This window comes from Ctenopharyngodon idella, chromosome 15 (assembly GCF_019924925.1).
Source record: "Ctenopharyngodon idella isolate HZGC_01 chromosome 15, HZGC01, whole genome shotgun sequence".
Classification (NCBI taxonomy): domain Eukaryota; kingdom Metazoa; phylum Chordata; class Actinopteri; order Cypriniformes; family Xenocyprididae; genus Ctenopharyngodon; species Ctenopharyngodon idella.
In genome coordinates, this window is record NC_067234.1 from 34,836,225 (window position 1) to 34,859,962 (window position 23,738).

The 23,738-nt window shown below is 40.2% G+C and overlaps 3 protein-coding genes and 1 pseudogene across 5 annotated transcripts in view; 3 read left to right on the forward strand and 1 right to left on the reverse strand.

Annotated features, from left to right (window-relative positions):
• Positions 1–843: 843 nt before the first annotated feature.
• Positions 844–4,697, reverse strand: LOC127496099 (ret finger protein-like 4B). The gene is made up of 4 exons (XM_051863724.1): positions 3,183–4,697; positions 2,870–2,917; positions 1,757–1,963; positions 844–1,610 (listed from the first exon to the last, which is right to left on the reverse strand). The coding sequence occupies exons 1-4, from the start codon at positions 3,520–3,522 to the stop codon at positions 1,135–1,137; spliced, it is 1,071 nt and encodes a 356-aa protein (XP_051719684.1). The 5' UTR covers positions 3,523–4,697; the 3' UTR covers positions 844–1,134.
• A 611-nt stretch (positions 4,698–5,308) lies between these two features.
• LOC127495858 (uncharacterized) lies at positions 5,309–21,350 on the forward strand. 3 transcript variants are annotated; one of them, XM_051863260.1, is made up of 5 exons: positions 5,309–5,548; positions 13,438–13,553; positions 13,632–13,712; positions 20,503–20,688; positions 20,968–21,350. In XM_051863260.1, exons 1-5 carry the CDS (start codon positions 5,524–5,526, stop codon positions 21,121–21,123), a joined length of 564 nt encoding a protein of 187 aa, XP_051719220.1. In that variant the 5' UTR covers positions 5,309–5,523; the 3' UTR covers positions 21,124–21,350. The 3 variants fall into 3 exon arrangements, with proteins under 3 accessions (XP_051719220.1, XP_051719218.1, XP_051719219.1); XM_051863258.1 differs by having other exon boundaries at positions 5,324–5,548; positions 20,490–20,688; XM_051863259.1 differs by lacking the exon at positions 5,309–5,548 and adding an exon at positions 5,562–5,879 and having other exon boundaries at positions 20,490–20,688.
• On the forward strand, positions 16,565–20,483 carry LOC127495846 (uncharacterized; annotated as a pseudogene).
• Positions 21,351–21,524: 174 nt separating the features above from the next.
• zgc:153039 (uncharacterized protein LOC767698 homolog) overlaps positions 21,525–23,738 on the forward strand; it is a 29,594-nt gene continuing 27,380 nt past the window's right edge. Inside the window, exon 1 of the mRNA XM_051863221.1 lies at positions 21,525–21,911. Within this exon, the coding sequence (XP_051719181.1) occupies positions 21,686–21,911 (226 nt within the window). The 5' untranslated portion in view covers positions 21,525–21,685. The remainder of the gene's footprint in view (positions 21,912–23,738) is intronic.

Below are 23,738 nucleotides of genomic sequence, written 5' to 3' on the forward strand. Positions count from 1 at the left end.
ACAATGTACTGTATTAATTTAACAGAATATTTCCATATTTATTTTTTACAGGTGTTTTACCTGTATTCAGAATTTTGCACTTCATTGAGTTCGGAAATGTCCGTAAAATTACTGGATAATGTCCAGGTAATGAGCTGCCAGTACTTTTTCTGTTATTTTACGGATTTATTTTGCTGTTATTTTTTACAGTGTAAAAAAAAAAATAAAAATAAAATAAATAAATATATATATATATATATCAGTTGAAGAACTAAATTACAGAACTACACAAAATAAAACTCATGAAGTAATATATATATATATATATATATATGTAACACAGGAGTTACAAATAAAAAAAAAATGACCCAAAAACACTATAAAATAACTAAAACACTTAGTTTAGTTGAAGAACTAAACTAACTAAAACTAAATAAAATAAAATGAATAAAAATCTAATATATTATATATTATAAATATATAAATATTAATATATTTAAAAAACTAATAAAAATAGCACAAAAAGCACATCAAAACTACTAAAACTATAACTATAACTATAACTATATATATATATATATATATATATATAACTAATAAAATATAACTAATAAAATCTAATTCAAAATATGAACAGAAACTACAATAGTACATCAATGATTGAGTTCATATTGAGATCAATAACTTCTTATTGCAGTTTTTGAGCACATTTGAGACATTATTGAGATCTCTTCTGAAAATTTCATCAGATTTATCTACAATTTAGTGTCATGATTCACAGATATTGAGCACTGAATGCCACCATTGACCACCCACAATAAAGCCAGGTAATAATAAATAGATTTTATTATTTACACCTCTCAGGAACATTCCTTATATTTCAGGAATATTTCTTTAACTTTTAAAAAGTTTTTACAGGCAGTTCAACATTGATCTTGTGATTAATATGTCCCATAACTGTATTAATTTTGAGTTGTGTGGCATCTGTGCGGTCAGTACAGTATTTCAGTCCAGATGTGATGTTTCAGTCCTCTCAGTCATCACTCCAAAGGATATGGAAACACAGTCTCTGAACATGTTACAGTCCCACTGAATATAAATACACAACAGTAGAAACTCCTTCAGCAGCAGAAGCTAGTAAGACAATAATGTGTTTCAGAGGGTATTGTGTTCGGACACTGAGCCGACGCTGGACACCAGACCCGAATCTGAGTCCGACACGGCCGACATCTCCTCAAACTTCTGAACCACGGCCCTCACGGACCCAAACGACACGTCCCGCCTCCAGCGCCCAGATCCCGCCCCTCCTGGTCCCCGATAGGCAGAGCTGGGGCTGAGAAAGACATGATTGGGCGGTGGCAGGCCGGGGCGGAGCTTGAGTCTTCCCTGGCCCAATTGGAGAGCAGGACGGAGGGGAACGCTGAAGTGGGAGGGGACGGCGGCAAGAAACTCCTGAGTTACAGGATTGTGGAAGGTGATTGAAGCTCCACCCACATTGAGAAACACGCCCACTGTCTTCAGCTGAGGAGGAACAGAGGGGAGGAGCTCACGCCGTCCGTCAAACACCGCGTGAAACGCAGAGCCACGCCTCTCCAGCCACCAGCCACGACCGTCACATGATGAAATCACACCTGTGGATAGAATTATTTCTGAACAAATCACACTGAGATCTGAGTTACATAAATCATAACAGCACAATGATAATACTGCTAATTAACTGTAGAAGAGGAAGGCCAAAATATCTTTGCAGATGCATCAGCAGCTGCTCCTCTCTCACCGATCCTATAGAGGGCGCTGTTGCAGACGTCGATCTCCCAGTAATACTGTCCTCTGGAGACGCTCACACTCCCGCACACCTGAGGCAGTCCCTCATCCTGATTGGAGCGCTCGCAGCACACGTGACCTGTGACGCTTACGGTGAGGGCGGAGCTTGAGAGGTGAAGAGGCGAATCAGAGCGCGACGAATCCAGAGCGAAGACCAGACCTACAGAACACAGATATATGACGACACGGGATAGAAAAGACCATGGAAGCGCATTTACACAATAATTAAAAAGTCATAATTATGACAAAATGTCAAAATTATGACAAAAAGTTCAACTTTTTATCTTAGTATATCATAATTCTGATTTAGTATGTCATGATTTTGACTTTTTATATCTTAATTTCAAATTAGCATGTCCTAGATATGATTTACCAAAGATTTACTCAAGTTGATGTCATAAATATTATTGTAAATCATATTTATGACATAAAAAGTCAAAATTGTCATACTAAGTCGAAATTATGACGTCAAAATTATGATATACTGCTGAAATTCTGATTTAAAAATGTTATATTTATGACGTCAACATTATAGCTTAAAAAGTCATACCTATGATATAAAATGTCAAAATTATGACAAAATACTTTTATCTTAGTATGTCATAATTCTGATTTAGTACATCATAATTGTGACTTTTTGTGTCATAATTTCAACATTTTATCTCATAATTATGATGTAGTATGTCATAAGATTGACCAAAGTTGATGTCATAAATATGATTATAAATCATATTCATGACATGAAAAGTCAATAGTCGTACTTATGAAATTATGACGTATGTCAAAATTATGACTTACTAAGTCGAAATTCTGATTTAAAAGTTCATATTTATGACATAAGTCGAAATTATAACTTAAAAAGTCATAATTATGACAAAATATAAAAATTATGACAAAAGTTCAAACTTTTGTCTCAGTATGTCATAATTCTGACTTTTTATGTCATAATTTCAACATTTTATCTCGTAATATGTGTAGTGTGCAGTGTGTAATATCAAAGTCCCTTTCAATGTGTGATGTGCAGTGTGCAGTGTGCAGTGTGTAGTGTGTAGTATAAACGTCCTACCTGTAACTGACTGCTCCATTTCCTCTTCAGAAAGATCTACACTGCCATCTAGAGGACAGAGACGGCAATGGCAGAAAACAAAATGAGAGAGAACAAACTGATTCAAAACACTAAACGGTTAATGATACAGATTGGGGGAACAAGACCTGTGTTTTTACCACAGGGGTGTTTTAGGCACATTGTGAAGCAGATCGTCCATTTGACTGCAAGAATAAATATTTTCCAATATATGATGATACCGTCCATGTAGTACACAGCTACACTTTCACATGTTATTTTTAAGAATTAGTATGCAGTTTTCCTGAACACTCACCCGTCTCCCACCTCCGTTCCTCCTGCGCCCCGCTCGCTTCAGGGTCAGGGGTCACTGTGGGGTCAAAGGGCAGACAGGTCAAAGCAGATGACCAGTCAAAGCAGGGCAGCTCAACACTGTGACGACAGTTCGGACAGAGAACGGCGCAGACTGGACAAGAGGCGGAGGACACGCCCCCGCGCCGAACAAGCCCCGCCCCCTCGGCCAGACAGCGGCCGCACAGAGTGTGAGAGCAGGGCAGAATCAGCGCGACGTCAAACCCGCGGAGACATGACGGACACACGGAGGAGGAGGAGGAGGAGGAGGAGCGCGTCTCATCATCTCCACAAACACACGCCATCAGGAAATAACATTAACAATCCACCGAGATCCAGAAAATCCCTGGCTCCATGAGAAGAGACAACATCTGCTCCTGAAATCCTGCACGCGCTGATATAAAAGGGACAGAGAGAGAGAGAGAGATGGAGAGAATGAACAGAGAGAAAGAGAGAGAGATGCTTTCCTTTATTAGCCTCTCCGTTGCTTGTGGTTGCCATGGTGACCAGCCCTGCACCCCATAAACAGAGACACACTAAAAGAGAGAGAGAGAGATTCACAGCGCGTGCCTTTATTCATTATTTAGCATGTTAATTATAGCTTTGCGATTCATTTTAGCAGTTTGCATTCTGAATCTGATGTGAAGATGCAACCTGTTGATGTTCCTTGTGTGTGTGTGTGTGTGTGTGTGTGTGTCTGAATATGACCCCTCATTCCACAAGAAAACACTGATGAGCATTAAAAAGAATTGAAGAGAAGAGAACATTAATAACTTAATGGAAACATTCCAAGATTATGTTTTTTGTTATCTGGAAGTGTGAGCTCAGACATCATCCACCCGGGGTGTGTCCATCCCCCTGCGGCCACCCCGCTCACATCTGCTGTTACTGTCTCCTTTTTTTCTTGACAAGATTTGCGTTTATTTAAACGCAGAACCGTCTATTTAAGACCACAAAAAACGGGAGACTTTTCAGACGCGCGCTCCAACATCGCCTCAGCGCCACGCGCGCGGAAATGATACAGGTGCCGAACGAGCTTCAGCAGAGCAACAGTGAACGGCGAACATTATATATAGGTTAGCCTACGTCAGTGCAAGACCGTTTTAAGTAGGTCTGAATGTGTGCAGTCAAAGAAACAACAACAACAACAAACGAAATACTCTGTTTTTCTGATGCCACTTTTATTTAGAAAGATGTGTGTGAAAGCCGGTGACACTCCTGTCAGATGCTGGGAGAAACGCGTTGTCCTTATTCAGTATCTGCGGTCAGATGATCTATGTCAGGCTATATGTCAGTAAAACACACAAAAAACCTACTTTCTTGTCGTGTCAGCCATTATACTGTGCTCGCGGCGCGCACTTTTCAATCACTTTTCAATCAAAGAAACTACGTGCATCCAACATCGTAGTTCTGTCGTCAGTTAAGTCATGGAATAACCAAAAAGGCGATTAAAGCTGCACATGCATGTATGTATGTGTTATAGGCGTCACATGTCTCTGGACTAAAATATTCTGCTATGTGAGATCACAATATAAGGCACAAGCTGATATGTCATTTTTTAATGCATAAATAAACGTGAGAACTTTGCATTTGTACTAGAAGATGCTAATTTTGCATTCATTTATAAAGTACAAACAAAATGTATCACATTTAAATGCATAAAATAATTAATTTTACATTCTGGCATTCTTTTCCTACTGTTGCAATGATTTATTTTGACAATATATAAAGTTAAACAGTTGGTGTACTTTTTCGGTTAGTTTTTGAAACAGACAAATTTTACGCAGTATGCAGTGTGTACATAAAATTCAATGAAGGTTGAACAATCTTTGAACTACAGTATTATCTGCATGTCTCATAGACTGAGAACAAGCTATTGGGGGTTTTGAGAACCAGAACAAGCTGAATGAACAAGTTGAAATTAAGCCCCTGTATTAATCCGCCTGCAGGTGAGGAATCTTTTTTGTTGTTGTTGTTGTTGTTGTTGTTGGTCAAATTCACTCAGAATTCCATGATCTAATTTACTCAATTAAGTAACAAATGAACTGTATTGAGTTGTGTTGTAGGCACAGTCCAGTACATTATAATCAGACTCATTTTTATGTTGAAATAATGAAGATTTCTGTGACCCACCCCAGACCGGTTGCTGGGCCCTGCCTGGCCACCCCTATGAAAACATCCTGGCTCCGCCACTGCTCGCAGATCGTGTGCTTTTGTTATTACGCACACACACGCGCTTGCCTAAAAAAGCGCGGAACTTCGGCGCACGGACTGCAAGTAGCTGACGCACGCGGACGGCCACAGACATGTGCACAAACGCAGACTGCGTGGGTAAGAGCGCGATCGCGCATTTAAAACAGAAACACCGCTGCTGTGAACGCGCGCGAATGGAAGGACTGAAAATGATTAAATATAGAACCAGATTCTGAGTTAAACGCTCGTGTTCTGTGTGTAGTTCAAAAAGTCTGTCAATTCCGGGCTTCAGTCTAAAGTTGCAGTATCATATTTTTTGTGTGTAATATCTATAACAAGTGATCAGTATACAGTTTCAGTTTCATAATGTTTGAGCTTTGCTAAAAATATACAGGCTAGCCTGTAATTAGGTGTTTAATGGTGTGACAACATGCCCCAGTGTAGGGGTCAGCATGTGTTAAATGCAGAGGTGAGTAGTTTTTTGGAAAATTTCTACTTTTTAGAGTAGATTTAAATGTGGGAACTTTAACTTGAGTACATTTGTAATGAAAAATCTGTACTTTTACTTCGCTACGCTGGGCGACGTTCCTCTCGTTACTAGTGTCGTCACGGTACCAAAATTCCAGTAGTCGGTACCAATACCATTACAATTTTACGGTTCTCGGTACCAATTTCGGTACCACAGCAAAATCTGTTGGAACTATTTTACTATTTTATATAGCCTATTTTAAAAACATATTAAATATGGTAATCATACATATAAATATTTGGAGCGTGTGTGTATGTTTGTGTGTGTAATTATACCTCAATGAAATACATTTTGAAATATAAAAAAAAAATAATAATAATAAAAAAAAAAATGCTCAAACATCCATTTTGTACTGTTGAAAAAACAGCATATGCTGGTAAGGTAGGGTTTGAAGCTGGTATGCTGGTTTGAGCTGGTTTATGCTGGTCAAGTATCTTAGTATTTTATCTTCAGACATTCAGGCTGTGTTTGATTTAGCGCTGCCAGAGAAAGCGAAAGTAAAAATCACCAGCACAAGCACAAACTGTGTTAAATAGAAACTGACGTGCAAGCAAAAAGATTTCTGTCCTACACTGTTTTTTCTACTTTACCACAGTAAAGAATGCGAATAGCCTATAATAGGCCTAAATGTGAACGAAAGGAAGAAACGTTATAATCCCCAGCGTGAGTGAAGATTTGGGAAAAGAAACAGAGACTCCATGTTCAGTGAAATAACTAATGGAATATTGTTAAATTCTCTGATAATCAGGTGACCAGATCGCGATTCGCAAAACAGAATACAAAGCTTAAATGTATGGACTCTCGTACCTCTCTCATTCAGCATGAACCAAAATGTTTCCATGGCTGCGATGTCACATTTAATTGCTAACCTATTATTTCTTTTGTAAACAAAGCTTTGTGCTTCACTCGTGTCATATTCACGTAAATACTGGCACAGCCCTATCAGCGGGTACCGAATATACCCGGATTCTCGGTACTACAGAAATGCGGGTATCGTCACATTTTCAAAATTTCAGTACCGACTTGGTACCGAAGTACCGGTACTTTTGACAACACTACTCGTTACTTTATTTTAATGCAATACTGTACATGTTAAGAAATGCGTGGTTTATTCCAAGCGCGCTCTCTCTTTTTTTCATAAACGATGCCCCATTCACAAATGAATCGTTCTTTTGAGTCGATTCTGTTCAAAGACTTGATCAAAAAGTTGGTAAATTGGTTCGCGAATCAGTGGGAATGATTTGTTCAGTTCCTGCACCACTGAATGGTCTGAAGCGCTGCTGCAGTGGCAGTGGACCTACAGTCAATTAAAAACAAATATGCAAATGAGTCCTATTGTTTGCCAGCGATGAAGATCTTTATTAGTTGAACTGCGTATGCTGTCTGTGAACAATTCCACAGGTATCGATTTCATTCGATTTCAATTCATACAGCCAATAGCCGACATTTTACAACCAAACAGATTATTACGCCACGATAACAAAGTATGTAGCATTTCTTTACCGGTTTTTATGGACATATATTTAAATTTATACATTAAATAAGCTCCCACTGTTCAGAGAGTGTGAAATGGTAATTTGTGGATAGCCTATTGCGCCATGGCGGCGCCGGCGACCTGTTCGTCTTGTTTGTGTAGACACTGTTAACAGTTTACACACGCCTGCTGAAATATACATTTGATTACATTTTGGAGAACAGACAGAAGAAGATCCGCCAATGTGTGTTTGATCATTGTTTGTGTTCAGATGTTCAGCGGTTATGAGCGCGAGCGGTCAGCGTGATTTTGCCAAGTAAGAAATGTTCCTGGATTAACATATTTTGTTGATCCTGGAACAACATTCCAGTCTGAAAATTTAGTCTTAACCCTATTCCTACCCCTAAACCTAATCCTACCCATAACTTCTCCCTAAAATCAGAGGGGAAAGATAGGCGAATAACACTGATGTAGAAGCACCTAACCCTGGCTGCAAGCCTAAACTTGACATAAAGAGTAAACTTGTCCCTCAAATCTGGTTGTTTGAAATGTTGTTCCAGGATCAACAAAGATGTTGATCCAGGAGCATGTCTTACTTAGCAAAATCACAGTGACCGAGCGCGAGCACATGTAAAGAGTTTCTCTCTTTCTTCTTTCAAATGTAGCTGTATGTGTTATTAATATACAAAGCAAAGAACATGCAATGATATTTGGGCTACAGATGCCAGAAATAATGCTTGTCTCTTCTGTGTTTGTTGCAAAGATATCTAAATATGATCATTTAAATATCTATCTAAATAATAATATGCTACTGTATTGTTTATATATATATATATATATATAAACAATACAACAGCATATTATTATTTAGATATAATTACAAAGTAACTAGTAACTAGCTACTTGAGTAGTTTTTTCATTGGATACTTTTTTACTCATACTCAAGTAACTATTAAGATTATTACTTTCACTTTTACTTGGAGTAAATATTTCTATAAGTACTTGTACTTTTACTCAAGTACAGTTTTTGGATACTCTACCCACCTCTGGTTGAATGAATGGTGAAACTGTTGAATAGTTTAAATTAAATCAGTTTCTGTTAAATAGAAAGCGTTGAGTAGTTTTATTTAGTGTTTGTACTGAAACTGACTTGTGTTGGTGAATCTACAGCTGACAGATGACAGTGCTGCTGAAGTATGCAGCAGGGTTAAACACAGGAACAGGTTCAGACTGATGTTTAATGAGAGTTAATTATAATATTTTTAAACTTATAGTGCAGTAATCTTTACTGGGTAATCAATACTCTTCTCAACATGCTCTGCTCACTATAAGGGAACAAATGATTGAATGTTGATTTGTGGTATGAACATCAGGACAAGTTGAGGCAGATCACAAATGTATCTATTTCTTCAGGCATGTACATCAGCATGGCATGAGGGTTTGGTTGCACTACAGTTTTAAATCAAACAAATGAGCCGTTTTACATTAAAGTAAGTGAGCATGAGCTGCTCAAGATAAAAACATGTATTTTAGCATTTACTTTACAGCTTAGAGTTCATATCAGTGTAAAATGCTGTTTGGTTTTTGTTTAGCACCTGAGGGGACTTTCTTTTACACCTTTTTGACTTTGACTCGTTATATCTATATATCTATACCTATGTCTGTGTATATATACATGTTTGAACTTTGCTAAAAATATGTAATCTATAACTGGGATATATATATATAGGCTATATAAATATATGGCTATAAATTAAAGGAACCCTGAATAAACTCCAAAAAGTAATGGTAATAAAATACTTATTAAAAAAATATAAAATTATTATTATAAAAAAATGAACATTCATTTAATAAGACCATTATCAATAAAATTATGAAATGAAAATAAAATCTAACAAAATTATGAAGTAAACATTTTTAATACAAAATAAAGGCCCTCGTTGTCCACAACACAGGTTCATCAGGGTTCTTTTTAATCTGTGAGTTTAACGACTTTTCCAGTCATAATGTATTTTTTGCTCAAAATGTATCTAATAAAATATTTTAGTGCTTCACTGTAAAAAAAAAAAAAAAGATTTTATAAATAAAACAAGGATTATTGGAGTATGTTTTACAAGAAAATACTATTTCAGTCTTTCTACTTCAAAATTCCATGTTTAACTTGATGCATTTCTTGTAATTATGTGTGAAATATACCAGCAATTCCTGAGTGAAAATTGTTTCAAAGTAAAAAAATGTCTTCCAGGCCTAGAAATCACACTTTCAAAATGATTTTTTGTCATATCAGGGTTATTATAGTTATAACTAAAACTAAAACCATAACAAAACATCTTCATTGCTTCTAATAATAAAAAATAATAGCACATTTATCATTTTAATTTAGTTTAACTTGATGTACTAAAATAACTAAAACTGAAATAAAAATTAGTAGACATATTCAAAAAAGAAAACAAAGGGTGTGTCACCGGTTCGTCTCTGTTTTCTTATTGTCTGGTAATTTTCCGCGGCCCGTGATTTGATCTGATCTCCCACACCTGTCGCTCCTTCCCCTTATCCTATATATTCCCAGCTACATCTTCTACCTCTTCGTGTCGGGTGGATGCTTATGTTCTGTGCTCTCGTTCAGGTGTTGTCCCTAGTGAAAAATAAATACACTAAAATCTATTTGAAATACATTTATTTTATGCTAAGTGTACTACAATTGCATTTACATTTGCATGTACTTAATATATTTTAGGCTTAATATTTAGAAATAAATAAATAAATGTAAATATGCATTGTGCAATAAAGAAGAACTGTAAATAAAGTTTAATTAAAATATTTATGTCAGTATGTCTGTCAACATTTGAAGCGGATCAAAACCCTTCATCAAAGTTCTCCTAAAACCTTCTTCTAAGGACAACTTTAATGAACTTTTTTGATCCACTTCAAATGTTGACTACTGTATATTAATGGGTTTTTAGTTAGTGTGAAATGAATGTAGGCCTATTTTAAATACATTTTGGTAGGGTTTTTTCACTAGGGCAGACTCCATTGCCTCTGACATGTTTTCTCACCGTCACGTACTTAACTCGGAAACTCTTAAGGAAATCCAGAGTTACCTAAACTCATAATTATGAGTTGTGCTGATGTTCATGTGCATTTTAAATACTTTCTTTCTGACATGACTTGAAAACACTGTAACTGCTGAAGCTAAACCTTGACCCCCATTGGCCTGCCCCAGCGTCCTACTATTGGTTGAACCACAATGATTGATGTATGTTTCAAACACGCCATAAAGCGAATGCCATCACACTCACCAACAATCGGTTTTGCTGTACTTTTGCTGTAACTCGCTGGAGAGATCACTATTGGGAATCTGTGTTGCAGTTTTGGCACATTTGTCAGAAGGAAACTTTAGAGTCTAGAAAGTCATTGTAGCTAAAGACACAAGTCGGTGTATTTCAAATCCGAGAATGATCAAATTATTTTTAGATGATGCTATATAATTTTTTAGATGAGACTTTCTTTTTGTGCAAACCACAGAAAACATGAGGTATGAACTGAAACATCTAGTTTGTTTCTGCTAATTGGCTGTAAAAACAGAATTTTCAAATCCAACTTTTACCTACAGCTCAGACGTAACCATGAGAAATTTGCAAATAAAATGATTTAATGTGTTACATTTTTACTTCAGTAATTTATTTTTGTTGAATACTATGTTGACCTGTTATGATTAAATGTCCAATTCAATGAACAGTATTTGAGTTCTACTTGTTTAGTATAAAAATAGTATGGCCTAGATAAAAGTTTACAGGAAATGTGTTTTGAGTTGCATAAGTAAGTTTTATAATTATGACCTTTACCTTTTTTAATAATTTGCTCACACTTTGAATATCAGGTAGGCTATTGTTTAATTTAATTCAATAGCACTTTTCACAATTTTGCATGGTTGCAAACAGATATACATACATATAGAAAGAAGTTACATAAGTAAATATTTGTAATTATGACAAATAAAGAAAACAACATATAGTTAGTTTAAAATGGTGAAAGAAATTCACAGACCTGATCAGAAGTTTTATTACATTTGTGTATTTCCTATGCACTTCAATGCACCTGCTGTAATACACTTTTCCCATTAATGCTACTTTAATGGCCCTTATTTGCACTTTGAAATATGGACTGCAGCCCTTTGGGCTGTCAAAATATTATGGATTATTAAACTGATCCTGAGCAAAAAAAAAAAAAGTTAAAATGTTAAATAAATCCAGAAAAGTTTACTGCATGAAAAGTAAATCATTTTAATGTATGTGTCACATATAAATCCGCAGCTTAAGGCGAGACCGCCAAATCATTTCATTGTGTTTTTGTCAGGAGTTGTGGTGCAGTGAGAGTTGAAGCGCGCAGAGAATCAGCAGAGGAATGTTACACATGATTATATCTGCATACACTGAAACACAAGCAGTTCTGCATGTTCACATTTTTCCAACAATGAACGGAACTGTCTGTGTTTTAGTGCGTGCACAAGAATAAAACTGTTATGCCGGTTTATGCAATTGCTTCGTGTTGTGTTAATGACAGATCATGTCAGGTAAAAGGGAAGCAAAACATTTTTGATATTTAATGTTGCGTCTGCTGGTTTTATTTCTTCAACAGCTTAAAGTTTAATGCACGTTCGCGTTGTATAGCTACAGGCTGTTTCACGTTTATTTTCACTCACCCATTTTGTCGGCGATTCACAGTCTTTTAATCCGTATAATTTGTGCTGTCATTAATAGCTGTCATTAATAATGTCTGCGCGCTAATAGCTGTACTTGTAACAGTATAGAGAGAACACAAAGTAACACCAGTTTAGCGGAGTTTATATCTGTGTGGTGGCGCATCAGGTAAGCCAAGTGCTCTTGTGCGACAGCGGCCTGCGTGACCCGGGTTCAATTCCAGCCCGTACTGGATCCTGCATTCAATATACATATAAATCTGTTCCCATTGTCTCACTGATGTTCACTGGATAAGTAAGTTACTGGCATACTGTGGCTGTCTGTAAAAGGCAGATTCTAAAGCTGTAACTTTATTTATAAAGATTACTTTATTGTAGCCTATTTGAAGCACACTATAATTATGCCATTAGCACACTACAAGTTAACTTGGAATGCCATTGCAATGTGTTTTAATATCACTGAAAGTTTGTTCTCAGTATAATATTAATGTATGTTCAACAGTCTTACAATGTAATTGAATTGCAATTCTAATGTCACCAAAATACATTTAAAGTTTGAATTCTGCATTTCAAAACTTAAACACAAGCGTATATTTAAAGTGTTCTTAAGTATACTTGGAATAGTTCCACTTTAGCACAAACAAGTATATTTAATACAACTTTAGTTGAACTTCAGCACTGCTTTTGGACAACTAAAATGCATTTAGTACAAAATTAGTTGTTCCAATTTAACAGAATTTAAGTATACCAATTTATAGCGTGCTACAAGTACATTTACTTATACTAAAATACATACAAATAAATTGTGCTTAAGTATACTATTTTTTCACTAGGGGTACTTCCCTGCTTGTGATATTGTGCTCAGGACTCAAAGATGAGGAGTTTGTAGTAAGACTGTTTCACTTACTGGACTCGTCATCAGTCCTGTGATGGTTTCCTCAATCTGTGTGTCCGCTGGTGTGTGTGCGGAGAACACGCGAGCCACCATACAGAGTGTCTTCACTGTGTCACAAGTTTATTCTTAATTTTCTAATAAAAAATCACATTGGTTCACTGCAATTGAGTCCTCCATTTATCTGAATCCTGACAACAACAAAATGAATAAAACTTTAACTGAAATGAAAATGAAGATACAAAAATAAAAACCTATAATAGTGTAGTTCTTTTGGGAAACCTAGTTTTTTAAAAAGCAGTTGTTGAGGGGGTGAATTAAAATGAGAAACATCTTGATTTTTGGTACTTGTTTCAAATGTCTGTTTAAATCTCGAGGCCCGCAGGTTTAAGATAACCCAATCATCTAACCCTTTCTCTCTGTGATCGTCCAGCTGTCCTTCTGCTCCTGCTCTGTTTGGAGATCAGTCAGAGCAAACCCAATGACTTCATCTGTGACCCGGAGCTCAGGAGACGCATGGATGTCAGAGAGTCGCTGGACACGCTCACGGTACACACATGCATGCTTGAACACGCGCCACACGTGACTGTACATACAGTATTGCACAGTAAAACCCTGCTGTTACAGAAGCACTGCTCGGATCAGCTGTCGTCGCCCGTCCTGTGCCCGTGTGTCCGGATACACAGGGCGTCATGGAGACAAACACCGGTGAGTAAAACTCGTCAGTCAGAAAACTATATACAGTATCTCACAGAAGTGAGCACACCCCTCACATTTTTGTAAATATTTTATTATATCTTTTCATGTGACAACACTGAAGAAATGACCCTTTGCTACAATGTAAAGTAGTGAGTGTACAGCTTGTATAACAGTGTAAATTTGCTGTCCCCTCAAAATAACACACAGCCATTAATGTCTAAACCGCTGGCCACAAAAGTGAGTACACCCCTAAGTGAAAATGTCCAAATTGGGCCCAATTAGCCATTTTCTCTCCCCGGTGTCATGTGACTCGTTAGTGTTACAAGGTCTCAGGTGTGAATGGGGAGCAGGTGTGTTAAATTTGGTGTTATCGCTCTCACTCTCTCATACTGGTCACTGGAAGTTCAACATGGCACCTCATGGCAAAGAACTCTCTGAGGATCTGAAAAAAAGAGTTGCTGCTCTACATAAAGATGGCGTAGGCTATAAGAAGATTGCCAAGACCCTGAAACTGAGCTAAGACCATACAGCGGTTTAACAGGACAGGTTCCAGTCAGAACAGGCCTCGCCATGGTCGACCAAAGAAGTTGAGTGCACGTGCTCAGCGTCATATCCAGAGGTTGTGTTTGGGAAATAGACGTATGAGTGCTGCCAGCATTGCTGCAGAGGTTGAAGGGGTGGGGGGTCAGCCTGTCAGTGCTCAGACCATACGCCAAACACTGCATCAAACTGGTCTGCATGGCTGTCGTCCCAGAAGGAAGCCTCTTCTAAAGATGATGCACAAGAAAGCCCACAAACAGTTTGCTGAAGACAAGCAGACTAAGGACATGGATTACTGGAACCATGTCCTGTGGTCTGATGAGACCAAGATAAACTTATTTGGTTCAGATGGTGTCAAGCGTGTGTGGCGGCAACCAGGTGAGGAGTACAAAGACAAGTGTGTCTTGCCTACAGTCAAGCATGGTGGTGGGAGTGTCATGGTCTGGGGCTGCATGAGTGCTGCATGTCGGCACTGGGGAGCTACAGTTCATTGAGGGAACCATGAATGAGCAGAGCATGATCCCCTCCCCTCAGAGACTGGGCCTCAGGGCAGTATTCCAACATGATAAAGACCCCAAACACACCTCCAAGACAACCACTGCCTTGCTAAAGAAGCTGAGGGTACCTAAACCCTATTGAGCATCTGTGGGGCATCCTCAAACGGAAGGTGGAGGAGCGCAAGGTCTCTAACATCCACCAGCTCCGTGATGTCGTCATGGAGGAGTGGAAGAGGACTCCAGTGGAAACCTGTGAAGCTCTGGTGAACTCCATGCCCAAGAGGGTTAAGGCAGTGCTGGAAAATAATGGTGGACACACAAAATAATGACACTTTGGGCCCAATTTGGACATTTTCACTTAGGGGTGTACTCACTTTTGTGGCCAGCGTTTTAGACATTAATGGCTGTGTGTTGAGTTATTTTGAGGGGACAGCAAATTTACACTGTTATACAAGCTGTACACTCACCACTTTACATTGTAGCAAAGTGTCATTTCTTAGGTGTGAAAAAGATATAATAAAATATTTACAAAAATGAGCGAGAAGCAGCCAAGCAACAGGAGGATCTACATACTGTAAGTGTTTTTGTTTTATTTCTAGTTTGATTTTAGTGCTGTGTCGTTGCTAGGAAAGTTTGTTTACTGTATTCATGTGGCAAGTCGTGTTTGTTCTCATTTTGCTCTGAGTCAGTAAGGCGTGGCCTGCTGAACTAATTAACGTTGTATCAAGTGGGTATAAAACTGTGTAGTATACCGTGGCAGCGGACGCGGCAGCCCTTGTGTGAAGCCCTCATCGTGTGAAGACCGAAGAGTGTAAAGACCAGCGACTCTACCTGCGCGACTCCACCAAGCAAGGTGTCATAAATTCCCTGTGTCTGGACTCTTATGTTATGTTCTATTGTGTGTTTTGCTTTATAGTTCATGTTAAGTTCTCCAGGTGCTTCCTATTTGCCACACCCCCTTATTACCTTGTTTAGTTGGTTTTCCCTGAGTATTTATAGTCCTTGTGTTCACCCTTGGTTATGAGTTGTTAACGTTTGTTTGTATGTTGTGCTTCGTGTTTCTTTTCTGAGTCTTATTATTAAATTGCTCCTGCACGTAGATCCACTCCTCCGTTTGCTCATTCCACACCTGAACGTTACAGAATAACTCATCAACTATGGATTTAGCAGGATCAAGCCAGGCCCTTGTGAGTGACACTTTGTACCGTGTTCCAGAACGGGCGGCCGATAGAGTGTTATGTGGAGGAATTTGTGGCTATTTGCCATCTCGCTCCACTAGATGAATCCACCCTTATAGACTGCTTTTGTAGTGGGCTGGATATGAAGATCGCTGAGTTGATGCCGTGGGAAAATGACGGCTGGACCCTGGCTCAGTATATTGATCTGGCCCTGCAGTTGTGTGGGTCTTCCTTCAACGTGGGTGAAGTGGAGGAGGATTCACCCTTAAGACATTTTTTGGAGAGGGGCCATACGGCTGAAGCTCCGTCGGCTGCAGAGCGTGGTCCATTGCAGACCGCACCAGCAGTAAGCACCATCATGGTCTCTGGAACCGTCCGAGAGCGGAGAGGATTGTTGTCCAGTGTGGACGATCCACCGCTGACTTCAGCACGAGCAGCCGGCATTCCGAAGCCTCTGCCGGCCGCTTCGCACTCGAGCCCGCCGGCCGCTACGCACTCGAGCCCGCCGGCCGCTACGCACTCGAGCCCGCCGGCCGCTATGCACTCAGGTCCGCCGGATGCTACGCACTCAAGTCCGCCTGTCTCAGCACTTTCTAGTTCCTCGGATGGAGCGCTGCTCGACTTGGAGGTGGACTGTTTGTTTATTCTCCCTGTAATGGCTACTGCCATTTGGTATGTTTGGGCTGCACACACGCCACCTATTTCGCCCAAGTCAGCGGCGGGAGGACTTTCTGAACTCTCTGTGTTTTCGGGTGCTTTTGTGTCTGCTGCGAGCGCAAATTCTGAAACCCATGTGAGCTCTAATGCCTCTGTTTCGGTCGTGGGCACCATTTCTGAATTCTCTGCGTTTCTTGATAGCTCTGAGGCCATTTCTGAACTTTTTTTATCCCCTGATGGCTCCGTTATGGCTACTGTAGCTGTTTTTGAACTCCCTGTGTCCTCTGACTTTAATGTCTGCCCAGTTGCAAACACCGAGATCGCTTGTAAATTTCCTGCCAGATTAGAAGAGACTATAGAGAGCTCTCCTGAACTTTCTGCCAGTCCTATTATGGTCAAGGAGAATTCCCTGTGTGTTTATCTTTAGCCTCAGAGACACTTACTACCCTGCCTGTGCCCTCTTTTGTAGTTCTGCCTGTCTCTCAAGATCCGCCGTGGAGATCTCCAGCCCCGACTACACTGCTGTGGTGGTCATCATCTCCGCCGTGGAGGTCTCTGGGACCGTCTGCGCTGCTGTGGTCATTTGCTTCGACCCACCCGCTCGACCACCTGACTCTACCCTTGCAACTTGCCCTGCCTGCTCCATTTCAGTCTCCAGGCCTCTCCATCCCTCCCCGTTTCCACCTCCGTTCCACCTCCCACCTGGACTTTTGTATAGTGTCTTTTGTGAGCGTCTGGAAGCCGCTCTTAAGGGGGGGGGTTCGTAAATCGTGTGCCCCACGTTGGAGGCAGTGCAATCATAACAACCTGCGTATTTTACCCATGTCATCTAGTACATTACTTTCAATTTCTATTGGTCTTTGGAATTGTCAATCTGCTGTAAACAAAGCAGACTTCATTACATCTATTGCTACTCATTCAGGTCTCCATCTCATGGCTCTGACTGAGACATGGATCAAACCAGAGGACACTGCCACACCGGCAGCCCTCTCTTCTAATTTCACTTTCTCTCACACCCCACGCCAGATTGGGAGGGGTGGTGGTACTGGCCTGCTTATGTCCAATGAATGGAAGTTCAATCCTCTACCAGCTCTCTGTGACAATAGCTCATTTGAATCACATGCAATTACCATCACCTACCCTGCTAAAATCCATATTGTAGTGCTTTATCGTCCCCCAGGTCAGCTAGGTAACTTCCTGGAGGAGTTAGATGTGTTACTTTCATCCTTCCCTGAGGATGGTACTCCTCTGCTAGTACTTGGAGATTTCAACATCCATTTAGACAAACCTCAGGCTGCTGACTTCCACACTCTGCTTGCCTCATTCGATCTCAAGCGAGTGTCTACTACCAATTGGACCTCATCTACACACGCTGCTGCTCCACTGATAATACTCTGGTCACTCCACTACACACCTCTGACCATTTCCTCATCACTTTTAATCTCAACCTGACCCCTAACTCAACACACACTCCACCACATGTTACTTTTCGGCGAAACCTACGCTCGCTCTCACCCTCCGACCTATCCTCTTTGGTCTCATCCACACTTCCTCCCCCTAATCAGTTCTCATCTCTGGACACTAACAATGCTACTGACACTCTTTGCACCACGCTAACATCTTGCTTAGATGTCTTCTACCCCCTCTCATCCAGACCAGCCCGCGCCACCCCCTCTGCCCCCTGGCTATCTGATGTTCTCCGTGAGCATCGGTCTAGACTCAGGGCTGCAGAGAGGAAGTGGCGCAAATCTAAAGATCCTACTGATCTTAGCTCCTATCAGTCACTCCTTTCTTCTTTCTCTACAAATGTCTCCAATGCTAAAACCACATACTATCACAATAAAATTAACAATTCTACTGATTCCTGCACACTTTTCAAAACCTTCTTTTCCTCCCCTCCCTCCCACATCAGCTCTTACAGCTGATGACTTTGCCACATTCTTCACACATAAAATAACAACCATCAGCGGCCAATTCTCCACACCATATACTGACAATAACATCTTAACGGAAAACACACAAATTCTCCCCTCCTTCTCTATGCTCTCTGAGGCAGATGTTTCCAAACTCATCCTTTCCAATCGCCCTACTACCTGTCCGCTTGACCCTATCCCCACTCATCTTCAGGCCATCTCCTCCTCAATTGTACCTGCACTCACTCACATGATCAATTCTTCTCTTCACACTGGTACATTTCCCACAGCTTTTAAGCAGGCTAGGATTACACCACTGTTTAAAAAACCCACTCTGAATCCAGCACTTTTAGAAAACTATAGACCGGTATCCCTTCTTCCATTCATTGCGAAGACTCTTGAGAGAGTTGTGCTCAACCAACTGTCTACTTATCTCACACAGAACAACCTCCTTGACAACAACCAGTCTGGCTTCAAGAGTGGCCACTCAACTGAGACTGCCCTGCTCTCAGTCACTGAAGCCCTGAGACTGGCACGAGCAACTTCACAATCATCAGTACTCATCTTGCTGGATCTGTCTGCTGCTTTTGACATAGTCAACCACCAGATCCTCCTGTCAACCCTCAGGTCGAAGGGCATCTCAGGAACCGCACTCCAGTGGTTCGAGTCTTACCTCTCAGGTAGGTCCTTCAGGGTATTTTGGAGAGGTGAGGTGTCCAAGTCGCATCATCTAGCTACTGGGGTACCCCAGAGCTCTGTGCTTGGACCACTTCTCTTCTTCATCTACATGTCATCACTAGGATCTGTTATTCAGGAACATGGTTTTTCTTATCACTGTTTTGCTGATGACACACAACTCTACCTCTCATTCAAACCAGATGATCCGACGGTTGCTGGTCGCATCGCAGCCTGTCTGACAGCCATTTCTGCCTGGATGAAGGACCACCACCTTCAACTCAACCTTGCAAAAACGGAACTGCTTGTGGTCGGTGCCAACCCAACACTTCATCATAATCTCTCCATTCAACTTGGGTTGTCAACCATAACTCCTTCCAGGACGGCCAGGAACCTTTGAGTGGTGATGGATGATTGTTTAAGCTTCACAGATCACATCGCTACAACGGCCCGGTCCTGCAGATTTGCTCTGTACAACATTAGGAAGCTTAGACCCTTCCTATCGGAGCTTTCCACACAAATTCTTGTCCAAGCTCTTGTTCTATCCAGACTGGACTATTGTAATGCTCTTTTGGCAGGCCTTCCAGCATGCACTGTCAAGCCTCTACAACTGATCCTGAATGCTGCAGCAAGACTGGTCTTTAACGAGCCAAAGAGAACACGTCACACCTCTCTTCATCAGTTTGCATTGGCTGCCAGTAGCTGCTCGCATCCAATTCAAGGCTCTAATGTTTGCCTACAGAACATCCACTGGCTCTGCACCACTATACCTAAACCCACTACTTCAGACTTATGCGCCCTCCAGAAGCTTGCATTCTGCAAGTGAATGGCGTCTTGTGGTGCCATCCCAAAGGGGCACAAAATCACTCTCACGGACCTTCTCCTGGTCTGTTCCTGGTTGGTGGAATGACCTGCCACGCTCTATCCGAGCAGCTGAGTCTTTAGCCATTTTCAAAAAACTGCTAAAGACATATCTTTTTCGTCAACACTTGACCCACTTTTCTTTTTTCGATTTTCTATTCTTTTTCCATCTATTTGCGTATATATTAAAAAAAAAAAAAAAAAAAAAAAAAAGACAACCTTGCTACGAGCACTTTACTGATGAAACTGTGACTTGACACGGCACTTACATACTGTTGTACTCATGTTGATTTGATTGCTTCTACTATTCTCGTTTGTAAGTCGCTTTGGAGAAAAGCGTCTGCTAAATGACTAAATGTAAATGTAAAAATGTGAGGGCTGTACTCACTTCTGTGACTGTATATTATAAATTAAGAAAAAAAATATTTAATATATATTTAAATATATATATTTATCTGATTCGAGACACACCCATCAGTTCCAGCAGAAGCAGGCATTTGTACGGGATTCTCTGGACGCTCTTCTTCAGTCTCTGCGGAGCGTGAGGGAAAGTTCGTCCTCCTCCTGTCAGATCCTCATTCTGGAGACGCTGGAACACGGTGTGAAAAACCACCTGCTGATAGTGAACGCTCTGGAGCGTCGGGCGAGGACTAGTGACCAACAGGTTAGTTCTGAAACTAAATGCTCCATTAATGATGATGTTTTGAGAACATTATTAAAGACCAGATAACTCTGAATGAACTTTCTATTAATGTTACTGGAAAAATGTTATTCATAACGTTGAGAGAACCTTGAGAGAACGTTTCCTGTTAACTAGGTTTTTATTCCAAATAGAGTAATGGCATACAGTATAGCTAATAATATCAGTGTATCAGTAACTCATATAATCTGATCAAGTGAGTTTGTGAGTTTCACAGTAACACTCCCGTTTCTCCTCATGCAGATGTCCACATCTTCTCCTGAACCGCACTGCAAGGCTCATAAAGCGGCCAGTTTGACTCAGACTCTGAGCTTCTATGGACGGCTGGTGCGCGGGCCGGTGGAGCTGCTGGTGGAGAGTCTCCAACACACGTGTGCAGGACACACACACGACACATGATGAGGAAATAAAGACTGACGGAGGATCAGACCCAGTGCACTCTAAACTTCCTCTTGAAATGTGGATACAGGAAATTTAAGAAAAACACACAGGAACCTTATAGGGACTTTTCAGTCCCCATGAGCAAAGCAGCTTATAATATTGATATATTCATATAATATCAGACTAAGTGAAGCTTTTTGAAAAAGTAAAAAAATGCAGAATGTTTTCTGTGATGGGCAGGGGTGGTGTAGGTGGAGAGAATATACAGTTTGTACAGTATAAAAATCATCATGTCTATGGAGAGTCCCATAAAACGTGTGTGTGTGTGTGTGTGTGTGTGTGTTCAAAAAGAGTTTTTCATAAAGTTGTATATTGTTAAGAAGTCAGATACGATGTGTCTAAATAAGAAACCTTACATTTGTAGTTTTGGTTGTGAGTTTATAGTACAATTGTTCAGATCAGATTCTCATGGCCGCAGCTGATAGGCTGAATTCACTCTCTGTCACATGACTGGAGGCGGCTGGTAAACACTGGCGGTCATGTGACCGCAGACAGAGAGGAAGCGACAATCACGGCGACCATGTCGGAACGGACGCCGCTGCTGCATTACCGGCTCTCCGTCAGCGTCAACGAGTCCGGCGAGCACCGGGAGACGCGCACCGGGAGAGATGAGGGCGAGCAGCGCAGCCCCGCGACCGTCCAGCGGAAACCCGCCGTTAAACAGCCGCCCAAACTCAACACTTTCTTCGGTGTGGTGATTCCCACACTGCTGTCAATGTTCAGTGTGGTGGTGTTCCTGAGGATAGGTGCGTGTTTCACTTTCATCTGTCTGTCTGTCATTAATTACGATTATCACAGTATACATTGGTTTGGTTTCTTCTTTAAAAAAAAAAAAAAAAAAAAAAAAAATCAAAATATTGTGTTATTATTATAAAACTAAAATTAAAAAAGTTAAAGTTTTAATACTAAAATTAAAAGTTAAAAAGATAAGCGGTAGAAAGGAAAAAACACATCTTAAGCACAGAATAATGTAAGTGGACTTTTTTGTAATCGCGCCTTTGAACGATTGCATAATTCTGGCATCTGTAATTGTAATAATCACGATTAGAAATTCGGTTAATTGTGCGGCGCTAGTAAACCGGTTTCACTCCACACTGACACAGTCCAGATTCTCTTTCGTTTATTGTGTTATTATAGTGTGAACAAACAGAAACTTCCCCAGCCCGTCTCCTGTCACACATGACGTTTATCTCGGATTATTCTCTCACTAGTGCAGTGATTGTCCGCTGAACCAGGAAGAGACATATAGAGTTCGTATTGCTCCTGTGAGCCCTTCAGATGTATATATATATGACAGTAACAGCACTGAGACTGATCATTGATAATGAACGTGATGATCATATATAATCCATGCGCGCGGTTACTGTCGCTGACATCTCCAGCATGATTTCTGAATGTTTTACAGTGTGTACAGTAGATCTGGAGCTGCAGGACCGGCATCAGGGATCGTTTCCCTTTCTTTGGCACATGGAGTTTCTGCTGTAGTTATTCCGGTTATCCTGATCACATGACTCACACACACACACACACACACACACACACACACACACACACCCAGAGCTCCAGATCCACTCTGAAACACACATGATTCATCCGCAGACGATTAGTTTTAATTTTCTTCATTTCTTTTGTGTTTTCCACACACTAGCTCAGTGAGAAGCTGCTGCGGTAAGATGTGATGATGTCATTGTGTGTTCATGTCTTCATTACCTGTATGTATCATGTGATGCATGTGAAAACACACACACACACACACACACACCTGGGCAAAGTCAACATGAAATCTAATCTCTCACTGGGAATATGATGCTTGTTGTTCCAGAGCAAGTATATTTTCTCCTGATGATTGATGTTATTTACACTCGTGTTGATGCTGGAGGAGAGCAGAGAGCAGATCTCCCACAATCCACTGCAATCTGAACTGGATTGTGAACGCTATTTCATGTTGACTTTAAACCCGGACTCACTTCTCTGCATTCTGTGTGTATTTGCATACTTGTATGTGAACCATCATAATTCATGTATAATGTGGAAATATGAAAAATCAGTCTGGCAGCACAAATATAAACTGTGTGTGTGTGTGTGTGTGTGTGTGTGTGTGTGTGCGCATGAGCACATGCATGCATTCGTGTGTGATGATGCTTATGCTTTAAATGTTTTAAATGTCATGTCACTGGATGAGTGATGGACAGCAGTTCTCATTCAGGTCAGATGAAGCCGTGTTCAGGTCCGCGAGCGCAGCCGTAATCTTGAGCATCTGATCTGTGAATGAGACGCTCAGGACTGTTAAAGATGAAGCGTGTCGAAATGAGTTTAGTGCACAAAAATTTGAGTTTGGAAAATGAGGGAAACGGAGAAATTACACACTTCAACTTCAAAACAGTTTACCTTTAACATTAATATTTCTCACACATTATCAAAAAACACATTATCTTGAGAACATGTGATTTTTAAAACTGTATTTTTCAGAGAATGTGAATATTATAAAATATTTTAAATGTAAAAATTTCTTAAAATGTAAAAATTTTTTCCTAAAAATGAGAATATTTTATGTATATATATATATATATATA

Excerpts from the sequence above, each read along its gene's own strand:
- LOC127496099 (XM_051863724.1), bottom strand. The coding sequence starts at position 3,522 with ATGGCGTGTGTTTGTGGAGATGATGAGACGCGCTCCTCCTCCTCCTCC. Across the intron at positions 2,918-3,182 it reads GGAACGGAGGTGGGAGACGG|ATGGCAGTGTAGATCTTTCT; the intron begins GTGAGTGTTCAG and ends TCTGTCCTCTAG. Across the intron at positions 1,964-2,869 it reads AATGGAGCAGTCAGTTACAG|GTCTGGTCTTCGCTCTGGAT; the intron begins GTAGGACGTTTA and ends TGTGTTCTGTAG.
- LOC127495858 (XM_051863258.1), top strand. The coding sequence starts at position 5,330 with ATGAAGATTTCTGTGACCCACCCCAGACCGGTTGCTGGGCCCTGCCTG. Across the intron at positions 5,549-13,437 it reads CACAAACGCAGACTGCGTGG|CTGTCCTTCTGCTCCTGCTC; the intron begins GTAAGAGCGCGA and ends GTGATCGTCCAG. Across the intron at positions 13,713-20,489 it reads CGTCATGGAGACAAACACCG|ACACACCCATCAGTTCCAGC; the intron begins GTGAGTAAAACT and ends ATCTGATTCGAG.